At 40.3% G+C, this 26937-nt stretch overlaps 2 protein-coding genes across 12 annotated transcripts in view; both read left to right on the plus strand.

Moving 5' to 3' along the window:
• eif4g3a (eukaryotic translation initiation factor 4 gamma, 3a) overlaps window positions 1-16614 on the plus strand; it is a 65325-nt gene extending 48711 nt beyond the window's left edge. For all 10 annotated transcript variants that reach the window (XM_005729697.1, XM_013909992.1, XM_005729691.1 and 7 more), the window contains 15 exons: window positions 2331-2435; window positions 4561-4699; window positions 4984-5096; window positions 7478-7568; window positions 9503-9620; window positions 9741-9964; window positions 10801-10913; window positions 11269-11441; window positions 11709-11834; window positions 12081-12162; window positions 12403-12501; window positions 12794-12940; window positions 13996-14077; window positions 14217-14363; window positions 15605-16614. In XM_005729697.1, the coding sequence (XP_005729754.1) occupies window positions 2331-2435; window positions 4561-4699; window positions 4984-5096; window positions 7478-7568; window positions 9503-9620; window positions 9741-9964; window positions 10801-10913; window positions 11269-11441; window positions 11709-11834; window positions 12081-12162; window positions 12403-12501; window positions 12794-12940; window positions 13996-14077; window positions 14217-14363; window positions 15605-15786 (1941 nt within the window). In that variant the 3' untranslated portion in view covers window positions 15787-16614. The remainder of the gene's footprint in view (window positions 1-2330; window positions 2436-4560; window positions 4700-4983; window positions 5097-7477; window positions 7569-9502; window positions 9621-9740; window positions 9965-10800; window positions 10914-11268; window positions 11442-11708; window positions 11835-12080; window positions 12163-12402; window positions 12502-12793; window positions 12941-13995; window positions 14078-14216; window positions 14364-15604) is intronic.
• A 1648-nt stretch (window positions 16615-18262) lies between these two features.
• Window positions 18263-26214, plus strand: hp1bp3 (heterochromatin protein 1, binding protein 3). Of its 2 annotated transcripts, XM_005729700.1 has the most exons (13): window positions 18263-18372; window positions 19264-19344; window positions 19971-20148; window positions 20763-20825; window positions 20931-21087; window positions 21174-21317; window positions 21416-21475; window positions 22294-22433; window positions 22705-22795; window positions 23220-23379; window positions 24090-24201; window positions 24353-24508; window positions 24703-26214. In XM_005729700.1, the coding sequence occupies exons 2-13, from the start codon at window positions 19278-19280 to the stop codon at window positions 25220-25222; spliced, it is 1848 nt and encodes a 615-aa protein (XP_005729757.1). In that variant the 5' UTR covers window positions 18263-18372; window positions 19264-19277; the 3' UTR covers window positions 25223-26214. The 2 variants fall into 2 exon arrangements, with proteins under 2 accessions (XP_005729757.1, XP_005729758.1); XM_005729701.1 differs by lacking the exon at window positions 20763-20825.
• The last annotated feature ends 723 nt before the right edge of the window (window positions 26215-26937 follow it).

Consider the following 26937-nt stretch of genomic DNA (forward strand, 5'->3'; position numbering starts at 1 on the left):
TTTGGATGGATAGAGTCAAAGGTGAATCCATTTATATTTATGACACAGGCATGGCACTTTGACATCATTATGCCTGTGCTAATATCCACCAAGGTAAGCGTTGGCTGTGCAGCAGTTAAGTGAATCTGATGAGGTGATTCTGGTTTACAGCAGCACAAAAAAAGAAAAAAGAAGTTCTGTTGGGATTTGATCCTTCAACGGTTTGGCTACATTCAGTTCCAGAGGCAACAGAGAAGCTCTTTATATAGGTTATGAGGAAACGGGGATATCCCCACAGTGTCTCTGCAGTCGATGCTCTGCTTTGTTCTGTCTGACTGGCTCTCCTGTAGATATCAGTGACTCTCAGCTGGTCACAGAAAGAGTCCTTAGATGCTTGGAGAGACATAACTGACCTAAAGGCCATACTGCTCTCTGCTGCACTGTGATGTGTGGTTTGATCCTTGTCATGTACCAGTCACCCTACAAAAGACAAGTCCTCTGACCAGCAGGGAAAACACCTAGACTGTAGTCAACCAAGGAAAATCTCAACAGACTGACATCATACCTACTCTTTAACCAAAAAGATTGATCACTGCAGGGGAGGGGGTTGTGTGTTTTTATGAGTCACAAATAGACAAATAAACCTGGTGTTTGCAGTGTATTAAATCATTTAAACCTCGCTATGTTAAACTGAAATTACAACAACAGATGCTGGAGCTGGTGAAGCTGTGGCTGGATGCCTGTGCCATTGCAAAACTATTATTAGGTTAAGCGTATTTGAAATATGCCTGTTCTGATATGTTCACAAAGCCTGAAGAGGTAATCAAGGAAGCTGGTGGAACATTCGAGCACAGACAGCTTGTGTTTCAGCTTAATGAAAGATTTTAAAATTAGAAGATTTTGCTCAACAAAACTGAAGCCCAAACAACGAGTCTTAAACTTCCGCCTGATTCCATCAAAATAGAATGATTGCATGATTATTTTTTGGTTTTGCCATTTTGTCCATTTCTTTGAATTAACAAAAAGTTCCTGTTTTGTAATTACAGAACAGTCTCTGCAATGACTTACCGGAAGTTTTTCTCTAATTTTCCATATTTCCATATTTAAGCATAAAGACTTTCATTTACTACTGCAGCAGCATTTCTTTATCACAAAGAAAACCTGAGATGTACTGTCGAAATCACAATTGTTTTTCTTATGTTGCGATATGTCAAGGATTAAATGTGTAATTAAACTTTACACTAACAGAAAGGGGAGTTTCACTGGTCTGGCACACATAAGCTCAAGCTGGGCTGTATGTGGCCCACAATGTAAAACGAGTTTAACATCCCTAATTTAAAACATCAACATCTGTAAAGTTGTTATATAGGGGGGAAAGTCTTTATAGAGGCCTCAACCAATTTATGCTAGGTTGTTAACATGTTTTTAGTACTATGAAGTTGGGTATTTTAACATGGGTTGTCAGCAGTGAACAACACAGAGGAATTTTTGTTTTTGGCACTTTAGCCTTGGCTTCATGTTTCAGCTCCAGAAGTTGCTGCTTGGTTTTATTTGACATGGTTTCAGTTGATTTGTAGCAAAAGTTCAGTAAATGTGAACATTGGCTTAGTTAGACAAACCTAATGATGACAACAGAGGCCACAGTTGTGATATTTGGGTCTTTGTTTGTCTTTTTTTAACATGTAGTGTTTTCCTCCTGCTGTCAATAACCAGCCCCACAGTGCCACTTCAGCCTACTGGTTGAGCAGTGAGCATATGCCATAAAGCTTAAATGCAGCAGCCCGGGTTTGAGTCCAACCTGTCGCCCTTTGCTGCTCCTTCGCTCTTCCTCCCCTCTTTCCTATCAGCTCTGCACTACTGGGCTATTACTGTAGATAGAAGCAGAAATTCCCCAAAAAGTTACCAAAGAGCTAACCAATTGGCACAAAGACTGCACCCTTACAAAAATCTTATGAACTCAGCGTAACCACTTAAATCTGCTTTGTTTGCTTCTGGAATATGTTGAGAGCCATAAAATCCTAAAGAATTTGATCATAAATCAGCCATTGTTCCCTTTTTAGATGAGTTTTATCTTGTTTAATCTCATTATTTCCAGAACATTTCTGTTCAATGGCGAGCTATTACGTCGAATTGAGTCCATTCATCTTGGGTTATTAGAGTTTTTGTTCTGCTGCGTCCCAAAATGTTCCCATTTAATGTTGGTTGGTCAGGCAGGTCCCGCTCCACGTAATAAACTGAACAATCAGTCAGTAGAATGAAATAATGTGAGTCACTCAGACCTGCTGTCCATTAAAGAAATTGAAAATTTAACCTTCGTATCTCAAATCAACCTTGTCTGTCTCTTTCATCAGCCCCGGATGGATCAATATTTCAATCAGATGGAGAAAATCGTCAAGGAGAGGAAGACTTCATCTCGGATACGGTTCATGCTACAGGACGTTATAGACCTGAGATTGGTGAGTGTGTGCATTTCTGATAATTGTTTTCAGTGGAGAACCCAGCCCATGTTTAGATGAACTAATAATGCATTTCCCCCCACGGAGGTTTATTTCATTGATTTTTCCTGCATGTTTCTCTGAAACATGTGAGATATCAGTGTTTTCATCTAGTATTGTGCAAATGATATCTACTCCACCATTGAATCTTTACACCTTCTGGTAAAATACACAGTAAACAGTAACAAACCTCAAACAAACATGAACCTGGAGTATTTAAATACCTGACCTTGTTTAAGCTTGTATGTGCTGATCACGTTTTAGCTGTATACTTCTGTTTTTACGAATGAACTGATGAAAACTTTAGAAAAATCCGGTCAGGATATTTTACTCACATGTTGCACACAGCGGAAAATAGTCAGCTTCAAATATGTTCCCACTACAGGTGTGCAAGCAGTCTGGATAGAGAGTCTAAGATGCAGTGCACATGTCACATGTTCAGTGGCAATAAATGCATCAAATTACAAGAGCTATTCACACATTTGCACAATCAAATATCATATAGAGTTTGGAACTGTCAGATTCAAATCCAGCTAATGTCCATTCTGTCTGCATTTGCATTTGATAAAGTATTATTTCAATTTAAAATCTCAGTCTTAAAATACAGTGGCCAGTTAGCTCAGAATAAATGTATTGTTGGCTAACAGCAAAATCAAGATGGGGAAATTTTACTACAAAATTCTTTAACAAAATACCTCAAATATATCGAAAAAGCTAACAAGTTTCATCTCTAACCCTGAGGAGTTGATGTGCTTTTGTTTTTCCTTCAGTCTTGTTATTAAGTTTGTTTTAAATTTAATTCTGAATATGGCAAAATAAAAGTTGTAATAAGTCTTAAATCTAGGTTGTCTTAAGCTGTGGGAAATCTAGAAGAGAAGCTTTAGTAAAAAGCTGCTGGCGTTTGTTGTCTTCTAAATAAGCATTGATGTTTATTCACTGCAGTGCACAAAAACATTAGACGCTACAATAAATACTACTGTGTATATTCCATTCAATTTTGTAGATATAGCACCACTTACTATGCCACTATGCCCAGTTATTATTTTATCACTGTTTGCAATAACCTCTGAAGAAATTTATGTGGAGTCTGATGTGAGTGTCAGTTACCAAATCAGTTAACAGGAAGTGGGGTATAAACCATTCCCAGTGATACTGACTTGCTAACAAGGTGCAACACAGTTTTTAAAAAACATATCCTTAACACTTGTACAGAAGCTGCGTGCATCGACTGCTTTATTTATTTTATAAACTGATTAGATTGAGATGTTTAATTACATAGACGTCAAAAACCTATAAACATGTCTAGTTTAGAAATTGGAAGTTGTTGATTGGAAAACATCTTCATAGTAAAAATAAGAAGAGGTTCACAAGTAATAAATCCACCTGTAAAGCTTGGGGATGCGATTTATTTTTCCCCTTGTTATTTGCTGCTGTCTCTGGACCGAACCAGCATCTCAGTGACGGGTGCTTTTATGGGTTTTTGTTTGTGTTTAGCTGTTGTAGCCTGAGTTTAAAAGCCTAATGAAAATGAGGCAGAATTGTCAGTTCAGCTTTATACATATATCAAACCTCATCTGTAGTGTCGCTGTTAAGGTTGATATTGTGTTTTTCCTGTAGATGCATCTGCATTGATTAAGCTGAGATTGTTCCTTAACTCTTGCCTGACACAAGTTGTTTGCATCAGCGTCAGCATCTCATACGAAAAGGAGGAAAAATTCAAATCCCTGCTGTGCTACGTTCCTGTCAAATTTGAAATTGAAATGAGCAAGAACGTACTTTGTTTAAAAACAAAAACCTTCATCCTCAGCGTCATAGACACACACATAGATATTAATAACAAATGATGGGCTGTCGCAAGTTGAAAACCTTGTTAACACATCTTCTGTCAGGTGTGGTCACTCATTAAATTATTAGTGATTTTCTTTTGTGACTGACAGCTTCTCATATGTGATCTGATCTGTGTATCATGATAAAACAAGGGAAATACGGTAATTTGCTCTGGTTGTTGTTTCAGTTGGTTTATATCTGACTGACACTGTTCGGTGTATTTTATGAATCTGGTGGTTTTTTTTCCTCTCTTTTCCAGCACAACTGGGTTTCCAGGAGAGCTGACCAGGGCCCGAAAACAATTGAGCAGATCCACAAAGAGGCTAAGATTGAAGAGCAGGAAGAGCAGAGAAAAGTGCACCAGCAGCTGCTCTCCAAGGACAGCAAGAGGCGGTCAGGTCAGGCCTGCAGTCTAAATCCTCTTTAAGGCTTAGAGTCATATCGGCACAGCTACAGTGACTCAGGAAGCCTGCAAGTATACAGGCAGACTTCCTGTTCCTATAGCCCACAGAGATGCTATTGTGCCCAGCAGCAGAAAGGAAGCTCCCCTACCCCCTCCCATCTGTCAGATGACCTATAATATTTCATCATGTGTTTAATGCGTGTCTGAAATGATGAAAAATGTTCAGAATTGTCGCTGAATTCCCACGGAACTATATTTTTCCTGCTTTATGCCCCTTAGATCCACGAGATCAAAGAGATCAGCGTGGGCAGAGAGAAGAGACCTGGAACACTGTGCCTATGACGAAGAACAGCAGGACCATCGACCCCAACAAGATCCCAAAGATCTCCAAGGTGAGACATGCTGCCCATGCTGGTCGTAGCCTGAGATGAGCTTCAGCCATTAGTTAGAGCTGAAAAGACAAGAAAAATCTTTAATAAATCTTAGAAATGTTCAATATGCTGTAAGTGCCCTTTTTCTACTGGAAGAGAAACTCCTACAGAGAAACTGCCTGCAACATCATGAGACATCTCAACCTGTAGGATTGTCAGGATACTCAAATTCCAAACTCTCTGACACAAAAAGATTTTTAAATATTTTATTATTCTATTAACAAGTACAATGACAAAACTAATAACATAAATATATATGTATATTTAATTATGGTAGAAGAAGAAGAAACTAATTGGAAAGTTAAAATGAGTTTTGCTCAAGTGAACAGATCAGCCTTTTTCTCCTTTTTCTCCTCCTCTGTGCACATTGCACGGCCTCAGTCTGAAGCTCTTCTATTTCTCACAACAGAAACATATTCAATTTGGCTGCTCTGCTCTCAATTTCACTTTTTATTTGCTCAGATTAGTGCTCTGCACTCTGGACTCTCTGTTCAGTTCAGCTATTGCTCTGCACAGCCAGCAATCCACCTGGTTTTCCACATGCTCCAAAATCTGTCTGTCACCTGACCAGCATCCTGCCATTGCTGGGTTTTTTTTTTTAATTTTTAATTTATTTAAATATTTCTAGTGGCGTTGAAATAGAGTCCTTGGAGTTTTTACGTACAAATAGTGGGGTTTGTTTTTTTTACCCCCCACACAGCAAAATTCACTATGTGACTAGTAAACTCTGTGATGTCAAAACAATGATCTTTCAACTGAATTTACATATTCGGCATGTGGGCACTGTTGCAGGAAGGCACCTCTGGCCGGTGAGCAAAAATTTTGTTGATGTGGACATGAAAATCCATCCGTTTTCTTTGCACTTTTAGCCGATACAATGACAATCGAGTTCATATTGTTTCCTGTGAATACTCCCCCTCAGATCACTCAGGACATTACATTAGAACTCCTGGCTGACAGTCTCACCCCGAGGGACAAATTCAAAGTGAACAACACGATGAATGTTTCTTTTTTCTTTTCTTTTTTTCTTAAAAATGAACATGCACCAGGTCTCACTCCTCACCTGAGACCATGACTTTGGCCTGAACTCATCAAATGAAAACTGTTCAATCATAACTGGAGGTGTAGCGGCCAGCACCACTGATGACTGTCCCTCACATGAAATTGGGGTCAGTTTGAAACAGAATTGATGTTTGCTCTCGGCACAGGTTTGAGCACCCAGAACAAGTGGTCAGAACTTCCAGAGTGAGATCTAAAAATAGCAGACTGTCTAAACAGGTTGTTTTTTTTTTAAGAAAAATCATCATTATGTTGATTAGTTCTTCTCCTCACAGTTAGCAAAATCACTTGTTCTCAGACTGAGGAGTTTGGAGCACCGTGGGAAAACTAAGATAAAATAATGTAATTTTGGAGGGCAGGATAGACGAGATTGTTGTACAGACTTTTTGTTTCTCACTAAAATTAAATTTGGATTCTTGTTAATAGTTTTTAAACAAAATTGCAGGGTATGGGTTTAAAAAAATTTGGCCTCAAAAAAAGGGCATGCTAGAAAAGGTTTGAAAACCCGTGAGTTAGTGAATCCGTCAATTCAGGAGGCACCAGTGATGGTGGAGGTATCAGAAATGAGCTCTAATTAGAAACCTGTCATAGACGGCGACAGTGTTTTGTTGCAGCATGTTGTGTAATGGGTCTGATGGTGTGTGGGTAATGGGCGGCTGCTTTGTTCTCTCAGATTCTCAGACTTGGCTGAACTTTCTCAATTCTGCATTGTAATATAAACAAATTGTGGGATGGTTTTCATGTTGTGACAAGTTTGTTTTCCATTCAACGTGTGCTTGGTTTTTTCATTTCATGTTAAAGCCCCTTTTCAGCTGGCTGGTGTTTTTTTGCACACAGAAGATAACTGTTTACGCAGACTCAAGATGACTCTTAAGGATAATCATAACTGGGCCGAGTACATCAATGTCCCCTGTTCCCATCTACATAACTCTACATGCTCAGTTATGCATATACTGACATCCTGATGGAACTATAACTATTGCTGGGTAAAAGAAGTTAGTTCATTTTTGGAGCGCCCTCTGCTGGAAGCACTCTGGCAGTTTTAACTGTTAGTCTATAAGAGAGAACCAAATATCCCAGAAGCTGTCTGGTATAGAGGCAGCATTTTAGGTGCTATCGTCATTTACAGCCGCATTTAACTGGATACTCACTTGACACTCACGTTACATTTTTCCTTTGGCCTTATAGCTGTCAGTCTTCCTTGTCCCTTTAAAATACTGCTCCTCTCCAGCTTAAAGGCAGAGATTGTGAAGCTTTTTTTCTGAATTATTGTGTTCCCGCAGCCTCAGATGGATGAGAAGATCCAGCTCGGCCCACGGGCTCAAGTCACGTGGGTGAAGGGCAGCAGCGGAGGAGCCAAAGCCAGCGACTCAGGTAAGATGCCACAACAAGCTATAACATCATTAGCAAAACTTGGAAAAACAGAACTGAGCACACTGTACAAACTGTGGTCGTCATAACAGTCTTTTCATCTCGAGTCTCAGAGGCTCATTAGTTGTACTAAAACACCAAAATGGCAAAGTTTGGAGCATCGCTCACTTTCAGCTGCTGATTTATTGACACTAAGTCAGTTTTGGCAATGTACAAACATCTTTCAAATACAATAAATGGCTGTCAGTGAGACTCGATGGAATAACATTAGAAATGATAAGAAATACATCTTCAGTGCCTTGTGACTGGCCCCCCAAAAATGTCGAAAATCAGGTCTGATGGTGAGATTGTAGCTGCAGCTGGCTCAGATGTGTCACAGTAAAAGCATCAGGATGCATGAAGAGCAGGTACTGTGTGAAATTTTTGAAAACAAAGACTGCTTTCTTCCACACTCTCCACGCTCTGACCTGTGGCTGTTAGGCTCCGTCTCCACAGGAAGCATCAATTTTCTATACAAATCCTGTGAAGCTCGGCGTTGACAGCGCTCAAAGTCCTCAGGGCAAAAACTCCCCCCAGTGCAATGCACTCGCAGCACTTTTAGTTCAAAATAATTCAACCTTAGGAGCAGCATTGCTTTGCAGGCATAAACACTTCTCTCCATAAATTGAGATTTATATTTAAAAAAAAGTTCAGCTTGTGAGTTCAAGGCCTTTGGTGGGTGACAGTGTGCATCAGCATGATCGGTTCACTTTCACACAGATGTCTCAGTAACCATCTGTAGCAATGCCTAGTTTTAGTTTAGTTTAGATTTAGTGACAGTATTATCCTCTTTGTATAAAACCTCTTTGGGGAGTGCCAAACATTCCTGTATGCAGGAAAAACTGTGTAGCTGTGATTCCCAATGTGTTGCTTTTTCCCCCTGGTAAATTGGGAAGGTGTTGCTGTTTGACCTGGAAAGGTCTTTCAAATAACCATAAATGTTTTATTATGAATTACTTGCAATCAAAAGTATTCAAAGCTAATAAAAGAAAGCTTTGATTTTACATTTTTTCATATCCTTTATGTATCTGAATAGCTTTTGATCCACTGCTGTTTTATTTCTTTTGGTTGTTGGGTAGTTAAAGTTAATGGTCTGCTCATTAGTTGCTGAGTAATGGAGCAGTAACTCTCGGGCTCTCTGGAGTTTACAAGAGTGGGACCTGCAGATGAAAACCATGAAATGATAAGTATAGGTGGGTGACAGAAGCTTTTCAGGGCCGAAGTGGATTGTGGCATCCATACGTTTGGGGGTTGGCTGGACTTTTAAAGCTGCTATGGACAGATTATGCTGCATAGTGACTGAGTCGAATCAGCACTCTGGCTGATTTGACACTGTTGGGATTTAAATATATATTTTAATGCTTATTTTGTTGACTATATTGTATTATGTATAAGAGAGGGCCAGCTTTGAGACTAGGTCGCAGGCTGACAGGAAACTGCATGTTTTTGCAGAGCATGGTAACTGCAGGCAGAAAGTGAAACTAAGCAGAGTGTTTGATCGAAACTTAAAGTTTGTGTGACGTCTATATGAATAACTAGGCTTCCTGTTTGTGCTTCAGACCTGAGCTAGTGTGTTCGGGTCTCCATATTCCGGAATATGTAAAATTAAAGATCATTTTGTAAGTTAGACCACTTTGAGCCGTGTCTTTCTTTGCCGTAGGGAATGCATAGAACTGAGATTTAATAACACCAAATGTGATCACTCCTCCGGAGGTTTCTTCCTGTTAAAAGGGAGTTTTTCCTTCCCACTGTTGCCAAAGTGCTTGCTCATAGGGGGTCATATGATTGTTGGGTTTTTTTCTCTTTATCTATGAAGCGCCTTGAGGCGACTTATGTTGTGATTTGGCGCTATATAAATAAAATTGAATTGAATTGAATTTTTCTTCTTCCTGTTACAGACCTGTCACGGACAACTGGCCTGAACCGTTACTCTGCACTGCAGCCGACACTCTCACCTCAGCCCTCCACTACACCTCCCCAGAACCCAGAATATGACTCCAGGAGAACTCTAGGAAGGTAAAAAAAAACACCAGCTCTTATTTGTTCCTCCTGATTGTCTGCTGATTTCTCGAATATCCTTTTATTGAGCAACATCATGTTTGACTTGATTTTTTTTCCTCCCCCCTTCACAAAAAGTCGTGCCAGTACAGGCAGGGAGCGCAGTGACAAGCCACTAATCTCTGCAGCGCCATCAGCACGGCCCGGACCGTTCATCAGGGGAGGAAGTTCTAAAGAGCTGCTGGAAAGTCCGAACCCAGAGGAGCCGCGAAGAGACCGTGAGCGAGAGGGAGCCGAGCCCCGGAGACCGAGTGTCACGGAGGACAAAACGGAGATGGAGCGCAGTAGAGTCAGGGAGCCTGGTGAGAACACTGCTCAGCCTCTGCAGTTTACATATTTCATTCAGTTTTCAGGTGAAAACAAGCGAAACCCTGAGTTTTTGGTGTTAACAAGGTAGCCCACTTCTTACCAGGGTACATTTCATGTACAAAAGCTCCATCAATCAAATACCTATCATTCCTGGACATTGATACTCAGATAGTGAGAGAGTCTGAGGTCTTTTTAAATGAGCATTGGTAGGAAATTTAAATTCTCAGGAACACCTGATTTGGTGCATTTTATAGAAAATTTGTAGTTTTGTATTAAAAGAAACCTGTTTACATTTTTAGGGTTGTATTACCATATACTTGCTTGTTGACTTTATATAAAAGTAGTAAACCTACTTACCAGTTTGAATTATTTACTTCAATATTTCTAAGGTCATCTAACACCTCTTGATGTGCTTTACAGTGTTGTAGGCTAATGTAGTCAGATTTTCCTGTGGTTTAATGATCAGTCAGTAGTAATGAGTCTATTAACTTGCACAGCCAGCTTTCCTTCCTGGCTTTAAATAGATTTTATTTATAAAGCACTTTTTCAATACGAATGAAAACTTCAAACACTATAAGCACACACAGATATTCATTCTGCACTTTTTAACACTATACTGCTATATGGTGCTTAGGTTTAGAAATCCCTGAGTATAATTGTCTATTTGCCAACCACCTTCGTGTGACTGTTTATCCTGATTGTCAGTGTTTATGTAACTCAATCCAGATAAGAAGAAGATTTGTGGGGTGTGTTGAACTTACTTTTTAGAGCAGCCATCGGTTCTTTCCACCAAAAGGCAAAGTTAGGACTTGTGTTTATATGCTTACAGTGAAACCTGAGCCAGTGGTCCAGACCCCAGACAGAACAGCCCTGTCTGAGGAGGGGATCGAGAGGAAGTCCAAGTCTATTATTGACGAATTTCTACACATAAACGATTACAAGGTATGACATTCACGAGCAGTAGGTGAAGTTTACGGTGCACAACTTCTAATACGCATCAGCAAGCTTCTGCTTTACATGAATATTAACAGTGATTTTTCCAGAAGATTCATTCATGATTAAATAAGTTATTTTCTTTAAGGCAAGCATGCATTTTGTATTTTTCATACCCCTTTAAGATATGTTGTAAGCTTTAACCAAGATTTGTGTGAGTTTAAATCCACCAGCAGGGTAAGATAATGAACCGTGTTTGATATTTTAATGATTTATAATTGCTAGAATGGAAAATTTCAGTATTTAAATTTTTCAGTAATTTCCAGCTGAATCAGTTTTGACAATATATCTTCATTTTCTGCAGGAGGCTATCCAGTGTGTGGACGAGCTTGACTTGGGCTCCCAGCTTCACATCTTTGTGCGCGTTGGGGTGGAGTCGACCCTAGAGCGCAGTCAGATCACACGGGACCACATGGGCCAGCTCTTCTTCCAGCTGGTGCAGCAGGGAACCGTGCCCAAGGCCCAGTTCTACAAAGGGTCAGTTCACTTGCTTAGTGGCCAATACTCAATCGATCACTAGAACTCTTCTATTTACTTTCTTCTTAACCATTTTTTATTATTTGATTTATTTGGCACTGAAATTTTGGACCAATCTTGCAATGGAAATACACATTAAAGTGAAAGTATATCCTTTAAAAAGCACATTGCAGTATTTTTAACATTGTTTATTAAAGTGGAAATAAAGTTTGAAGCACTGTCACATCTAATCACTGCTTGGTCTTCTCTTTGTCTTTGTTTTCTCAGGTTTGCAGACACGCTGGAGCAAGCGGACGACATGGCCATCGACATTCCTCACATCTGGCTGTACCTGGCTGAGCTGCTCAGCCCTGTGTTGAAGGAGGGGGGCTTCTCTATGAAAGAGCTCTTTAGGTACAAATAACTGAAAATGAAAGATTTGCTACATTTGTTCAGAAATAAATTCACCTCTGCCACCAATTTATCTACACTTTAGTCTCAGATTACCTTCCATCAGACATATAAAAAAAAAAAAACATGAGGGTTACATCTGCACATGTGTTTAAATAATTGGTCTGATTGCACATTTGCTGTAAACAAATCTGTGTGTGACAGGGGGAAAAACATGTATACTTCAATTTCTTTCGTCTCTGTTTGCAGTGAATTAAGCAAACCCTTGCTTCCTGTGGGAAGAGCTGGGATCCTTATATCTGAAATACTGCACTTACTATGCAAACACATGGTAAGCAATGCTTAGATGTTATATTGTTGTTTTTTATGATTATTTTTACTTTTTTTGTTTGTTTGTTTTTTATCTGTTCTCATGACCTCAGTAACATTTAATCAATGAAGATTAGGGACTAATGAATAATATATCTGTGTAAGTATCTATGCTCCTTATCCTCGCCTTCAAAATGTTGAAAATGCAAGAAGATGTGTGTGAGGGGAGAGGTTTAACTTTTGTCTTGTTGTGTTTCCACAGAGCCATAGGACTGTAGGTTCTTTATGGAGGGAATCTGGCCTCAACTGGACCGACATTCTTCCAGAGGGAGAGGATGTCCAGGCCTTCATCTTACAACAGGTTGGTTAGTGTCAGGCTCAGACTTGACAACATTTTGATTTCTTTCATTGGTCACTAGGTCAGATAGAAGTTAACATTAGGGTCCAAAAATTTAGCTTTTTTCATTGTGTGATTACACACTGCTTCCTCATCGCTCATGTGTTGCTGTTTTTTGAGATCTGCATGATGTCATCAGGTGTTACCTAGGAATTCTATAGAAAACTATGTAAACAGACAACAGGAAAACCTTTTTTCCCCCCCTTTTCATCACCTTTTCATTTCTTGTCCTCTCCTGTCATTTTCACATCAACAGAAACTCCAGTTTCTTCAGTCAGACAGCTCCAATCCTGAGGCAGCTCAGCCAGAAAGGATCTTGTCTCCTGAGGAGATGAGCCAGCATCTGGAGAGACTCCTCCTGGAGGATATGGCCAGTGATGAGCAGATTTTTGACTGGGTGGAGGTATGACAAGCGACGTTACTCAGGAGCTCAAACATCACACAAACTGTGTGACCGAGTGGCTAAAAGCAGGGAGGAGCGGCAGGCCGTCGTTTGCTGTGTTGCTTTTTTTTTTTTTTTTTTTTTTTTTTTTTAAATTAAAAGTATGGAATGAGAACAGACGTGGTGTTTGCATTTTTTATTCTTCCATCGCTTTAATTTTTTAGATATAGGATTCTGAAAATGTGCCTTTTTACAGCCTTTGGTGCAATTAAAAAGAGACATAAATATAAGGACTGAACGTTTTTGTGACTTTTCTGCCTTCCACTGTCTTTCTGTTCTGTTCTCTTATGTTGAGCGCTGCACCTCGTGGTGCTTCATCATTGTTGTTCAGTTGTATTTTTTTTCTTACTTTTCCTGTTTTCATCTTTATCCTGTTATGTTAATACATGAATAGGACGACGTGTTAAAGATGTCTGAGGAGACCGAGCTTGAGGTAGCCAGCTCGAATGACGATAGAACCAGAAGCCATGCCAACTGTTTTAATGTAGCCTGCTCTTATAGTACCTGACTCTACAGAAGTGGACAGCTGGGGCTCAGAAGTCCACCAATACCAGAGTTTGTGGTTTGATTCCTTGACCCCAGTTACTCATGATGGTCAGACCAGCAGCATGCCTCCTGGCTTTGAGCAAACAGTGTGTATGAAATTACAAAGCTCTCTGGATAAAAGCACTACATAAATGCAACCCATTTGCCACTTACCATTGTACAGCTGCACTCACTACTAAAAATGTCAGAAAATAACTCAAACACTGTGCAAATATGGTGAACAGTAGAACAGAGTATCAGATCATTCGCGGACAAGTAGGTGTTAAGTGACGTGTTGATACAGAGTATAATATAATCCTGGTGTGGTTGAAGTTGAGTGTTTGAGCAGAGGACGCAATCCAAACATGGTTTTAAGGGGAAAACATAGTTAAAACATGTGCTGCTGCAAAGTTATGTGAGGTTGCAGTGTATTTTTTACCTGCTAAGTGGAGTCATGTGACAATGACAGCTAGTTCTGCTCCGTTTCCCAGGCAAATCTAGATGAAACACAGATGAGCTCGTCTCCCTTCCTGAGGGCTCTGATGACAGCTGTGTGTAAGGCAGCAGTGAAAGGTAAGCCACTCCACCACCTGGAGAAGACACTTCTCTGTTCTGCTTAAATCCCACCGCTGATTGCAATATTTACACTCTGCCAAATTGCGAGCGGGCCGGCTCAGCATGCACTCACTCTGCCTCCTGCTTTGCTGTACAGATGATAACACCAATTGTCGAGTGGACACGGCCATGATCCAGAGGAGATTGCCTGTATTACTCAAGTACCTTAACTCAGACACTGAGCGACAGCTGCAAGCACTTTATGCACTTCAGGCGCTGATCGTTGCCCTCGATCAGCCTCCAAGTAAGTTCTGCATCATAGTTTATAAAACTAATAAAACCTGCTGCTCTTAGCTTTCCTTACTAGCACCTTTCTTTTGTTATTGCTGATTAGAGCTCAAATACTGGCTACAAGTGGCTGTACATGTAATGATTAAGACATTTTTTTTATTCATTTAAAGAACTTGATCTCACCACAGAGTTCTTACAAGTAAATTCTTAATAGTTAGTGGCTGTTTCCAAGGTAAAGAATGATTGAACTAAAAGTCTCAGTGTTTCTCTGTGGAGGATTTGCATAAATAAACTTGATGAGAACTTCACTGCAGTTTAGTTCTCAAGGTATAATAATATAATGTGTTTCAAGGAAATATATCTTGCAGTTATGTCAACATGGGTTAGGTAGGGTTTGCAATAGACTGTATATAAAAGATGGTCACATTTTTTTTTTACTGCTTATGTTGATTCTATGAAAACTAGTAGTGACTGTATTTAGACAAGAGGTTAGAGTGTCACTTTGTCAGATAAAGCATATAAAGCTGCATTCATAAACTACATGCACAGGTGCACAAACACTCACAGATAACCAAACAAGACCAAGAACAAAACACTAGACTTCAGTAGCTTTCTACTACGGTCATAAAAAAATTATTTCCATCTACCTTGTTTTATATTTTTAACTGCAAGCCTACGGTCTTGTACCATTCCATACACCCTAAACAGAGCAGTGACAGAAGATAAGACTCTGATTAAGTCTGAAACAGCATGAAAAATGGAACTGTGGTGAAGTTGGTATTGCCTTAACAAGCATTCATTGTAATGACCAGCAGGGGGCATCTTCTCTAGCTGCAAAAAGGCAGGATTATATAGAATGTGTATGGGGGGAAAATGGTCTTCAGCTGACTGTATTTGTGACCTCAGTAAACTGTTTCCTGATTAATTTCTGTGCTCATTTGCTGGTTTCAAGTCTTGACGACTAAAAAACGAATTAAATTTAGCAAAATACGCCTAATCTTTAAGTCACAAAGGCGGATAAGCTTATTGGCTACAGCCTCAACCAGGTGTGCGTGTGTGTGTGTAGTTTAAGTTGCCTGCCTGAAGGCTTCACTGTGTTAATGTAACTTTTCAATCAGTCTTGTTTCTTTTTGGCTGGTTTTAAATTTATTTTCTAGTTCCTTTAGAATGAAAAGGAACAGGGTTCAACTTTAACCTAATTTCGAAAAGAACTTGTCAAACAAGGTGACAGTTGAATATTTGTCTGTCTTCTAGACCTCCTAAGGATGTTCTTTGACTGCCTGTATGATGAGGACGTCATCTCGGAGGACGCTTTCTACAAGTGGGAGTCGAGCAAAGACCCGGCCGAGGAGCAGGGCAAAGGCGTGGCCCTGAAGTCCGTCACGGCCTTCTTCACCTGGCTGCGCGAGGCAGAGGAGGAGTCTGAAGATAATTGACGAGGGAGACACCCGGGGACGCGACTTAGTAGAACTGTATCCTCGCAGCAGAACAAACTTTCAAAATGGCTGCGTGGGCAGGACGACATGTTTACGGCTGGAATTTTTTTCTGCGGTACGGTTCTGAAACATGCCGCCATTTTGAGTTTGGATCCCAACGGTGGAAGCACTAAATACCTGTATTATACATAGAAAATATTTTTTTTTTAAATTTTAACTTACTTTTCTTTTGTTACTTTTTAAGAAGAGACTTAAAAGATACATAGGTTCTGGACTCTTTAATTTATTATTTTTTTAAGGACTGCAAATATGAAAGTTATTTAACATTTGCAGATGCTCACAATGAGAACAAGACGGCAGAAATAACAATATAATTAATTATAATAACAAAATAATAATTGTGAAATAAACAGCCTCCCCGGATTCCACACTGTTTGGTTTAAAACAGAGTAAAGCAAAATTATTTTGGGATGAAGGGGAAGCAAAAAAAAAGAGGAGTTGAATGCACAGGAACTATTAACATTGTCCAAGGTCAAAGGTTATCTTGTAATAACCAAGAAGTGTCTCCCTGAGCCTTGGCTTGCTCTGCATTGATATGTACATACACCTCATGAGAGGTAGAGGTATGCATTCAAGAAGCGAACAAGTCAAGTCGAACTGTCACACAAACGTAGACGAACAAACCAGATTCATTCAGATGGAATGAGCAACTTCAAAAAGCAAATGGCCAGAGTCGCTGAACATGACATGCTTGTAACACTTCAGACCTACAGAGCAGATTAAAGCTTGTAAATACATTAAAGACAAAAAAAGGTATTTAAAAAAGTGCTTATTCTCGTGTTTTCGTCTCTTCTTTTTGGGGGGAAAGGTGGGCTGCCAGATTATTTTTTTGACGCGTGTGTGTATGTGTGTGTGTGTCTAATAAACTGAGCCAGTGTTTGAAGAAAAACAGTTTTAAATCCAGGAAGAAGCAGCTGGAATCCCCTGGAGCCACCGGGAAGTTGAAATCATTGCAGCGCTTCTTCTCATGCTCGTATTCGATGTAAACATTCGTACGTTTATATTTAACGTCTGTTACGTCACGCACCCGTCATCACATGTGCTTTTAGGGCTTGGGTTAGATTAACAGCAGCAGGCGACACTCCTAGCATGAATGACTTTGACACACGTTCACCGATGAGGTCGATTCTCTTGTCACTGTTACAGGTTTCATAGGTTTTTGAGCACCGGTACTGGATTTTAAACAATTAAGACAGGATTGAAGTGAGGGGTTTAACAAAAGTATTGCATTTACTGTGGAGGAATTACAGCCATTTTTCTTTGTATCCGTCAATGACAGTTTATTGGCTGCTATTCTGGGGAATGGTTTATCACTTGAGGTTTGTCTTTTTTTTTTCTTGCAAAATGGTGCAGCCTAAATTAGAAAATGTTCAGCTTATTTGACAAAACAATTTAAAGAAACCCCAGGGTGTTGTAAAACTGACTGATATAGAGAAAACAAGCAATTAAGAAAACGATCTGCGGATTTTACAGCAACAGCACATTGTAATGCAGCATCATGAAACCATTAGCTGTAATAGAACGTGTTTGTTTTTAGCTGTTCACTTTCCCCTGAAGGGTTTCTTTAATCTGTCTGGCTCGTCAAAATCTAAATACTGTTCTGATTAAAGTTGGATGTCTGCCACTTTAATGGAGAGTAAACTCGGAGCATTAATCAAGATAACCATTTTCATTGTTCCCTTCAAAAACTACAGATCCCACAAATTATAGCTTTGTCCATCCAGGCATTATCCCGTCACACATGTGAGCAACACTTTCTCTGATTTCACTTTTCAGGATTTACCTGTGTGGCCAAAACTGCTCTTGAATTCAAGGATATCTCAGCTGTGAAATAAGCAACATCTTCCATGAAGTTTTTGTTAGGATATGTCAAAGAAAATTCACAAAAAAGCAGGAAAAACAGCATTCTGACTTAATAATAATTAAGAAATTATAAAAACTCAAATCCAGAGTGACATAATGATGTTATGCCTTTTGTCTTTTCAAACTATAATGATTATAATTGTTTGTTTTGTGTTTCTTAACAAGCTTGTAGTTTATTTTTGTTAAATTTTTTATTTTTTGTATTTGTTTTAGACAGTTTCTGTTTTTGTGTTGTTTATTTCTTTTAAGGGGATTAGATAGAAATCTATTACAAAGCCTTTTTTAACGTGATATTTTTGTTTCGTTTTGGGGGTTTTGATCATAGTTTTGTTTTTTAGGTTTTTTTAGGTTTTTTGTATTTATTATTATTATTATTATTATTTCTACGGTTGTATCAAGCAGTTTCATCTTGTTCTTTTGAGATTTTTCCTTTTGTTTTGGTGTTTTGTTTTGTTTTGTTTTTTCTTCTTGCTTTTTGTGTGGGTGGAGAAGGGGGATAGAGGTGGAGGTGGGTCAGCCTCGACGGTGGGAATCCTTCGCTGTGCGTCGTGACGCAGCACGTTGCAGTCCTAACGGGGCGGGGCTCGTAAACAGAGGAATCGAAATAAAGGATCGTGCAGAAATTTAGCCCAAAGTGTTTCCGTTTTCCCCGACGTGTTAAAGGTAAGTTTGGCTCGCGTGCTGAGAAATTGTTTGCTAAACATGCAGTTGCACGGATACGGTTCGGGAAGCAGCCGGGGGTTTTCACTTTGTGCAGCTGGAATGAATTTCATCTGCCTTGTGAGACGCCATTATTGTGTGTATAAACCGACGGACAAAATGGCGAAAACTGCTGAAAAATCCTGGCACCTCGTCCTCTGGCTCCCGTGGACGTGATGGAAATCCGTTGGCAGAGACTGACCCATCAGCGGGGCAAGCTTTGCGCCGTTTTGTAGGCGCTCAGCGTTTTGCGAAAAGCAAACAGCACCTTTTCTTCAGTTGGGGGATAAAAGGCCTCAATGAATGAAGGGGGTTTGGCACCAGCGGCAGTTTTAACCCTGTGCATACACAAAATGGGCCTCAAACCAGTGAAGCCAGTTAAACCAACAGTCCTATCCAATTTCTAACTAGTATTAACAGATATTTATGAGCTGTAATAATTGTACATGTGCAGTGTGAAATTTATAAATCTTTATTGTATCTTTTATTCCTCAGAACTCATTCTGTAGATTTAAGTTTAGCATGTTTTGTTTACCTGACGGACATGAAGAAATTACCTGAAATTGGTGATATAACTACTCAAACATACCGTTAATAACACATCTTGAATCCTAATAATTTACTTGTAAAATAAATAAAATCTACGGATGCACTAATTTATAAAAGGCGAACTTCAAAGAACTTAAAAAACAAAAACAGCTATTTGTCAGGTAAATATCAGCTTCATTGATCCACAGGTACAGTACGGTTTATGTAGTTGGGGTTTTTTTTGCGAAGTGATTAAATTTACATATCAAAAATTTCACTCACAAAGCCAAACAATGGTTGTGCTCATGATCTTTTCTGGTTCTTCAGGTAAATCTCCTGTGATGCCGATTCGCAGAGCAGCAGCGACTCCGACCCAGGAGAAGACCCCCTCCGCTGCAGCAGAGAAAGGTAAGGGTGAGGTAGTCCTCCACCTGCACCCTGTCAAACCCTGGCCCCGCCCCCTGCCAGCCATCAGCCGCATCTGTCGCAGTGTTCAACTTCAACCAATCATTCATTCTCTCAACACAGAACGAGCAAAACTCATCTCCAGTTCTTTTTTTCCAGTATTTATTAGGAAAATAGAGTAATTTAGGTTTCTTGTATACTTTATAGCAGTTATACATTCACATTTATATTATATAGTTACAGTTTCATATAGATTTGGTTGTTTAATGATTAGTGTTTTATTTAAAATGTTTTAGTATTAGTTTTGTCTCATAAGTAATTCAAAATATATCATCTTAATTGTGTCACTTGACTCATAATCCTGCAGATTTGTCACACATTTGCACTAAAGCCTCATTATGCTTTTATGTTGTTTTATGTTCCTGTTTATTTTTTTTAATTAAAAAAAATACACTAATGTTGCATTTTATGTAATGCAGTATTTTCCCTTCCAGTTTTATTTTTTCATTAAAAACTTTAAAGACCTCGAGTCATACTTTTATGTAAGTTTAATAATATCAGCTTTACACTATGAAGAAAAATAAAGGCGGTATAGTGTTTTTAAGGTTTTATTTTTAATGCTTTCTCAGAACCTGAAGCCTCCTCGGAGGAGTCGCCCGCTACCGAAAAGGAGCAGGCCGCGTCATCAGCCGCAGCAGCCGATGGCGACGAGGGCAGCGCTGCGGGCAAGACGGCGCCCGCAGAGAACGGGGAAAAGGCCGACGGTGCTGCAGCGGAAAAGGAAGGAGAAGGGAAAGATAAGAAAGAGTGAGTTTCACCATAAGATAGTCTGCAAGCGTGAACGGTGCGATATTTCACTTTGATAGCACTTTTATCTGTTTATATTATCCTTACCTCTGCTGGATAACTGCAGACTGCTCCTCTCGTGCAGTGTTGCATTTCTAAAAGATGTGAGTTGTCACATCCACATTCATTCCCTGCATCATAGCCATCAGACAGATGTGCGCAGTCTTGGAGGAGTCCAGGAGGAGAGGACAGTGGCATCGTAACAGTGTGAGGATTTTCTAACGCCCCAGTCCAAGTGATCAGTGATATATACTCACATTTCTAATAAAATCTAGCACTTTAGTTTAGCTCTGATGATCACGGTTTTTGGGCTGGTCGCAAGCCTTTACGGACTCTTTTGTTTTTGTTTTTCTCCCCCTATAAACTTTAGCTTTTGTAACATAGAATTTTGGCCTCCTCCTCTTCCTCTCCCAAACCTTGCCAAAACAGACCTTCACCTTTTTTTCTTTTTTCTTTTTTTTGCACATTGATCATTAGCACTGCAATTCAGTGAGGGTCAAATTACCATGGTGGTCATTAAGACAGATGTTCTCAAATTTCATTTTGTCTTTCCCGTCGGTGACAAACGGACAAAGTGACAAATGCAAGGACTGCGCGGCTGGACAGTGCGCAACACACTGCTATGTTCTCCTACTAAGGTGAGGATGTGATAAAGATAAGGGTGGTAACGATCACAGTGAAATATCGCTTTTAAAGAATCAACCGTCATGACTGAAATTGTGTCTTGCTGCTTCTGGCAACAGGTTGAAGGATGGCTACAAGTACGAGAAGTCTAAAGTCAAGAAGGTGAAACGGACGATTCCGGCGTGGGCTAGCGTCACTGCGAGCAAAAAGGTCCCTGTTACCAACTTTGCTGGCACTCAGAACAAAGTGGATAACATCCTCATTGAAGCCATCACGGTGTGTGCAAACGCTGTAAAATGAATCTCTCGGCACACAGCCGCTCTCTCGATTATTTATTTATTCGTTGTCCGTTTCCTTTGTAGTCTTGCAATGACAGGTCTGGAGTTTCATACCAATCTGTCATGAAATATATCGTGAAAAAATACCCAGGGATGGAGCTTGACAGGAAGAAGTTCCTCATCAAGAAGTCCATGAAGAAACATTTGGAGAAGGGAACCATCAAGCAGGTGAAGCAGCCAAGAAACTGTCAGAAGTGCTCTGTTTTTCTCAAGGATTTGTGGTTTTAAGTCTACTTACTTGTGCTTTAACTGTCTCTCTCACGTAGTTGAAGGGGAAAGGTCTTTCAGGGACCTTCGCCATTGGGAAGCAGACTCCCCTGTCTAAGGTACGTCACAACAACTTGCAAGATGCTCAGTCTTAATACTTTATAGGTGTTGGGAATTTCTTAGGGTTGAGTGTTAGCAGTTTCCCCGTGTTTGAAGTCCTAACGTCGAGCCAAGTATCTGGATGTAGCATGTATATGAATGCTATAAATCATTTCAGTTGTGAGATTTGCTCTAAGCCCACTTCATGTGCACTACAGCTGGTAGGTAAAACAAAGGTGACTACACCTCAACGATCATCTCCTGGTACTCTTCTGCATCACAAATGCTTGTTAGAAGCCCTGATCTGACAACTTCCTCATTTTTGATGCATATTTTTCTCATTCTTTCTGTAAGAGAATGAGGGGGGGGGTCCAGTGTTTCTAATCATCAGCACACTTGTATATGCCACAATTAATGTTGAAGGGATTCTCCCAACAAAGCCAGAGCAGATTGACACTCTGAGAAGGACAAATTCTTGGTCTGTAACTTGCGACTGGATGGCTATGAAGCGTGAGCGTTAGCTGATTTGTCACCTTGAGATGTGGAGAAGGTCTTCTGCTGAAATGCAGAGTGAAAATTGTCATTTTGCACATACAAATCATCAGAGACTTCCAGGGTACAATTTTGAAATTGGTGACTGCAAAGGAAGTGGTCTAGATGGTCCCCAAGGAGACGCACTTGCAGGAGATTTAAACATTTTTTTTTTTTTTTAAATTAAGGTAAAGTGTTTGATATGGGCCTAACGTGTAGTGTCAGCATTTTCCTTTTCGCCATTTTTCCCCGAGACTGGGATATGTTTGGTTGTAATTGTCATGTCTGTAAATGGATGTTGTTTTAGAAAGCTGCTCAGAAGCAGGAGTCTCTGGGAGACGCTCTTCCTCTCATCATCACTCGGCTCTGTGAGCCCAAAGAGGCCTCCTACAACCTGATCAAGAAGTACCTGGAGCAGCACTTTCCCAGCTTTAACATCGAAAACAGGTGCAGCGTATCACCTCTTCTCCGTCTAATGTTGTTTCAAGATGCAAGGTGCTCTTTATCATTGACTCGTTTAATTCGTATATAAAAGATGGTTGTGCCATTGTGGTCAGAAGTTGCCATACACTCATCATGGGCAGGAATGTCATGGTAATTTTGGGCTTTTAAATATTTAAACTGTTTTTCCAGGGTGGAATGATTGTACTGACATACCGGTACTGCTTTAACTGTATTGTGTTTAAAAGCTGTAAGCTGAAGATGATTTACTCCTCAGGCCAGAAGTCTTGAAGTCCGCCCTGGTGAGGGCTGTTGAGAAAGGGCAACTGGAGCAAATAACTGGGAAAGGAGCGAGGGGGACTTTCCAGGTAAGTCTCCTCCTTAACACTTTGTTTTGCTCAAAAAAGAGGAATGCATTTGTTTGTTTGTTTTTAATGGGAAACAAACATTTAATTTTTGGTTAAGAAAAGGCCTCCTTGGACAAAAAAAATGTCTTCTGTTAACAGAAAATGAAATAGAGCAGTTCTAGATAATGTCTTTTTTTTTTTTTCTTTTTTTTTTAAGTCGGACCTATCTGAGATAGTCATGTAGCAGTTGCCACCAGTTACTAACACCTAAACATTTCAGGACCCGCTTTGTTTCCACGTCACAGACAGGACCACAGAGCCAGTCAGTGTGCCAGCTCGGGCTTCATTGTTCTTTTATACTGTTGCATAGAGGTAAACGACAGGTTGTTTCTTTGTACGTGAGAGAGCTGCAGACTTTGTTTCCTAAAGTGCTTCTACCCACCAGCTGAAGCGTACCGGCAACAAGGTCCTGCTCAAGGGTGGCACTTTGGAGGACGCCATCACAGCTGCTATCACAGCCATGAATGAACCGAAAACCTGCAGCACCACAACTCTACGGCGATACCTTTTAGACGCCAACAAGGACAGAAAGGAGTACCAGTTAGGTAAGTTAGGTAATCCTACGTGGCTCAACAGGATTCCTGAGACCGATTGCACTACATGGACATAGTAAGGGTGCCTTATCTACACACGCTGCACCATCTGAAACTACAACTAGACACAACACTCGCTTTCTCTTTAAACAAATCACAAGAAATGCAGCAGGTGAACCCTTTAAACCTGGTTCTTATGACTGAGCCCTTCAAGCCTTCTGCAATGATTTTGGTGTTTTGCTAGTAAACTATCCCCTCACTCTTATTTTGAAAGTTAATTTGCTGCTAGCCATGTTTCATTAACAGCAGACTGACGGGTCGCTGTTGTTGAGGTTCTCAGTGTCATTCTGCGGTCTCTCTGTTTTGTGGACTTAAACTCCTTCACCGTGAACTGCAGCTGCAAACGGTAGTTCTTCCATATTATCTGAGACCCATTCAGAACCTGCAGGCGGTGGAGAACTGAGCTGAGTTCATCACCATCTGCACAGCATATCAAGGCCTACCGTCACCAGCTGCTGTTCAGGATGATGGAGGATCTGCACGACTATCTGATATCTGCAGCTGATTAAGACTATAATTTCTTTCTTTCTTCTTTTTTTTTTCTTTATTAAAAAATTAGCCAGCAGCTCAAACACACATAGCACAAGTTTCAGTTAAAACTTTTTTTGCATCAACAATGGCGTCACCAGCAGAACTTTTTTTTTCTCCTCTCTTCTCTTTAGTGGCCAATCTTCGGAGGACCCTGACAAAGTGTAAAGTACTCGGATGGATGGAGCAGATTACTGGTCACGGCTTCAACGGGACCTACCAGCTGTCGTTCCCTTTCTACCCGAGGTATTTCACTTGCATCTGGAAATCCCCGACCCTTTAATACTGAATTTATTTTTCTTTCTGTCTGATAAAGGAGCTTTGTCTGTGCAGCTTCTGGAATTCTTTGTTCTTTCTTTTCTTGATGTCTGATCCTTTTTTCTTGTCCCCTCCTTAGTCCCACCATCCTGTACCCAGACAAGTTCAAAGAAATTCCAAAGAAAGATGCTGCACCTCCGACCAAGCGAAGGCGAACAGTTGAATCTTCAGACGAAGACGAGGAAGAATCAGAAGAAGAGGAAGAGTCTGAGGATGAAGCCCCGGCCCGTAAGAGGTGCATATACCTGTTGCAGCTCGACTCCTAATTACATGCTTGTAGTTAAACGTTTAAAGATGGGTCCTACTCCATATATCAGTCCAGTCTTTTGTAATGACAGCCGTCCATCCCACGATGATTAACAATTCAAGTGGAGAATTGTTTTTATTTATTTATTTTTAACAACTGCTTTTTGTTAAAACGACTCTTAGGAAACCTCCGAAGAGGCCTCCACCAAAGGCTCGTCGTCCTCCTCCAACCAAGAAATCTTCGAGCGCTAGTCAGTCAAAAGCTAAAGGCAGAGGACGTTCGCTCGCAAAGAAGTCTCCAGCCAAGAAAGCAGCATCTTCGGCCAAGAGCTCGGGAAAAAAACAACCAGCCCCTAAGAAGGAATCCGAATCGCCATCTAAAGCCACACCTGTCAAGAGAGGCGCCCCTGCAAAAAAGCCCAAGACACCAGCTGTTAAAAAGCTAAACAAAAGGGGGGCCAAGCGACCTGTGTCCAAGGAGTCGCCCCCCAAGGAGCCTACAGCCACAAAGGAGACGACAAGGAGCGGGTCCAAGCGCTCCAAGGCCGAAGAGTCGCCTCCTGAGGCGCCTGCAGCTAAAAAGCAGGCAGCCAAGAGTGGATCCAAACGACCCGCAGAGTCGTCCCCTGCAGAGCCCGCAGTGAAAAAGGGGGCCAAGAGCAGCAAGCAGTCTGCTCGCAAGTCTAAGAGAGGGAAATACTGAACCCAGGAGCGTCTTCTACAAACTGGGCTGAATATCCAGCAGTCTGCCGCTTTAGTTTCAGTGCTTTCTCTCTCTTTATATCATTGTTTTCTCCCTCTTTATGGGGCAGTAGGGTTTTGTTTTTTTATTTCGATTGTAGAATAAGAACCTTATCCTACCAGTTAATTGAACTTTGAGAGTTTCTGAATTTTATTTTTTAATCAGTGTGTAGGAAAGCTCCGTTAGTGTTATCGGCGAGGCTGCCGTCTTGGGAGACTGTAGGAACATCAAGCATACTTTAAAACTAGAGCCACGTAGCGACTTCGGTTTTGTTATGTTTTTCTTTTTCGATTTTTGTTTTTTGGTTTGTTTTTGTTTACACATGTTCCTCGTGTACTCTGTAGTTGCTGGCAGCACACATTCCTAATCTCAAATCAAAGATCAGTGTTCTAGAAGGATGAAAACGGCGTCAGTTTTATGTTGAAAAGTGGGTTTAAAAGTTCAAAAGAGTTACTAATGTTGTTAGTACTTTATAAAAGACAGAAATTTGAAATTTCTGTGTTTTGTCCCGGGATTGAATCAAAATGTGGTCATGCAACTAATGCATACAAATCTGAACTGTAATCTGTGTTCCTCATTTATGTAGTTTCCTTCTTTATTATTATTATTATTAACTATAATTTATATTTGGTTATTTAAACAGATATAGCCCCCCTGGGAAAAAAAAAAGATTAAACCTGCAGGTGCCAAGTTGAGGATAAAATACTGTTAGTATTCAAGTCACACTGAGGGGAAAATGTCTTTTTGAGGTGTGTGTGTGTGTGTGAGTGTGGGTGTAAACAAGCATATACACAAATTGATTTTATCGCTTCACATCTGTATTCAGTACCAAACTGTAAGAAATGTGTGTTGTGGAAAAAGGAGGATAATAGGATAATAACTTCCCTGCATGCATGTATCCCTTGTGTTGTTAAGCTTTTTTCCAAGTCATTAATAAAATGGCTATATTTGTAGACTGTTGCAGTATTTATTTATTTTTATTTAGTGGGCAATGAAAATGTCACATCTCATAAAGTGCCTTTGTCCCATTGATGATGAAAATCTAATTATTACAGCAGGAAGGTAGACAATTCAGAATAAACAGATGAAACTTATAACTAATGTTTTACAGCAACAGAAAAAAAAATTCTATATACGGTAGAAGAAATGTAATTTAAATTTATGTATATATGATATATTTTCCCATCTTTAGATGCATAGCAGCAGTGTTGCACTTTGATTTCAGTCCCCAGCGTGTGCATGTGGTCTCCTGAGTCTGACAGCAGCTTAAAGGAAAGGGCTCTGATGTCTCATCTTCAAGGATGCAGTGGCCTGTCACTGAAGGGCTGATGATTAGTGCTGTCAGAGTGTGCTGCACGGGGTGGGAGGTGTTCTTCAACAGGACTGACAGTTTAGCTGCCATTATCCTGTCACTCACCACCTCCACTGGGTCGAGAGGTCGTCCCAGAACGGAGCTGGACATCTGAATCGGCCTGCTTCTGTCCTCAGAGATGCTGGTGCCCCAGCAGACCGCAACTTAAAAGATGGCGGATTGCCACCAGAAGAGGTTTTCAGGAGCTCCATCTGAACTCCAAAAGATCTTAGTCCTTATAGCAGATACAGCCCCCTCTATCCTTTCTTGTAAAATTCAGCAGGTTTTCCTCCTGATTGTCTTTGTCATTAAAACCCCCCACAGA

Source organism: Pundamilia nyererei, unplaced genomic scaffold (genome assembly GCF_000239375.1).
Source record: "Pundamilia nyererei isolate P.nyererei 1_Seehausen unplaced genomic scaffold, PunNye1.0 scaffold00034, whole genome shotgun sequence".
In the NCBI taxonomy this organism is placed as follows: Eukaryota; Metazoa; Chordata; class Actinopteri; order Cichliformes; family Cichlidae; genus Pundamilia; species Pundamilia nyererei.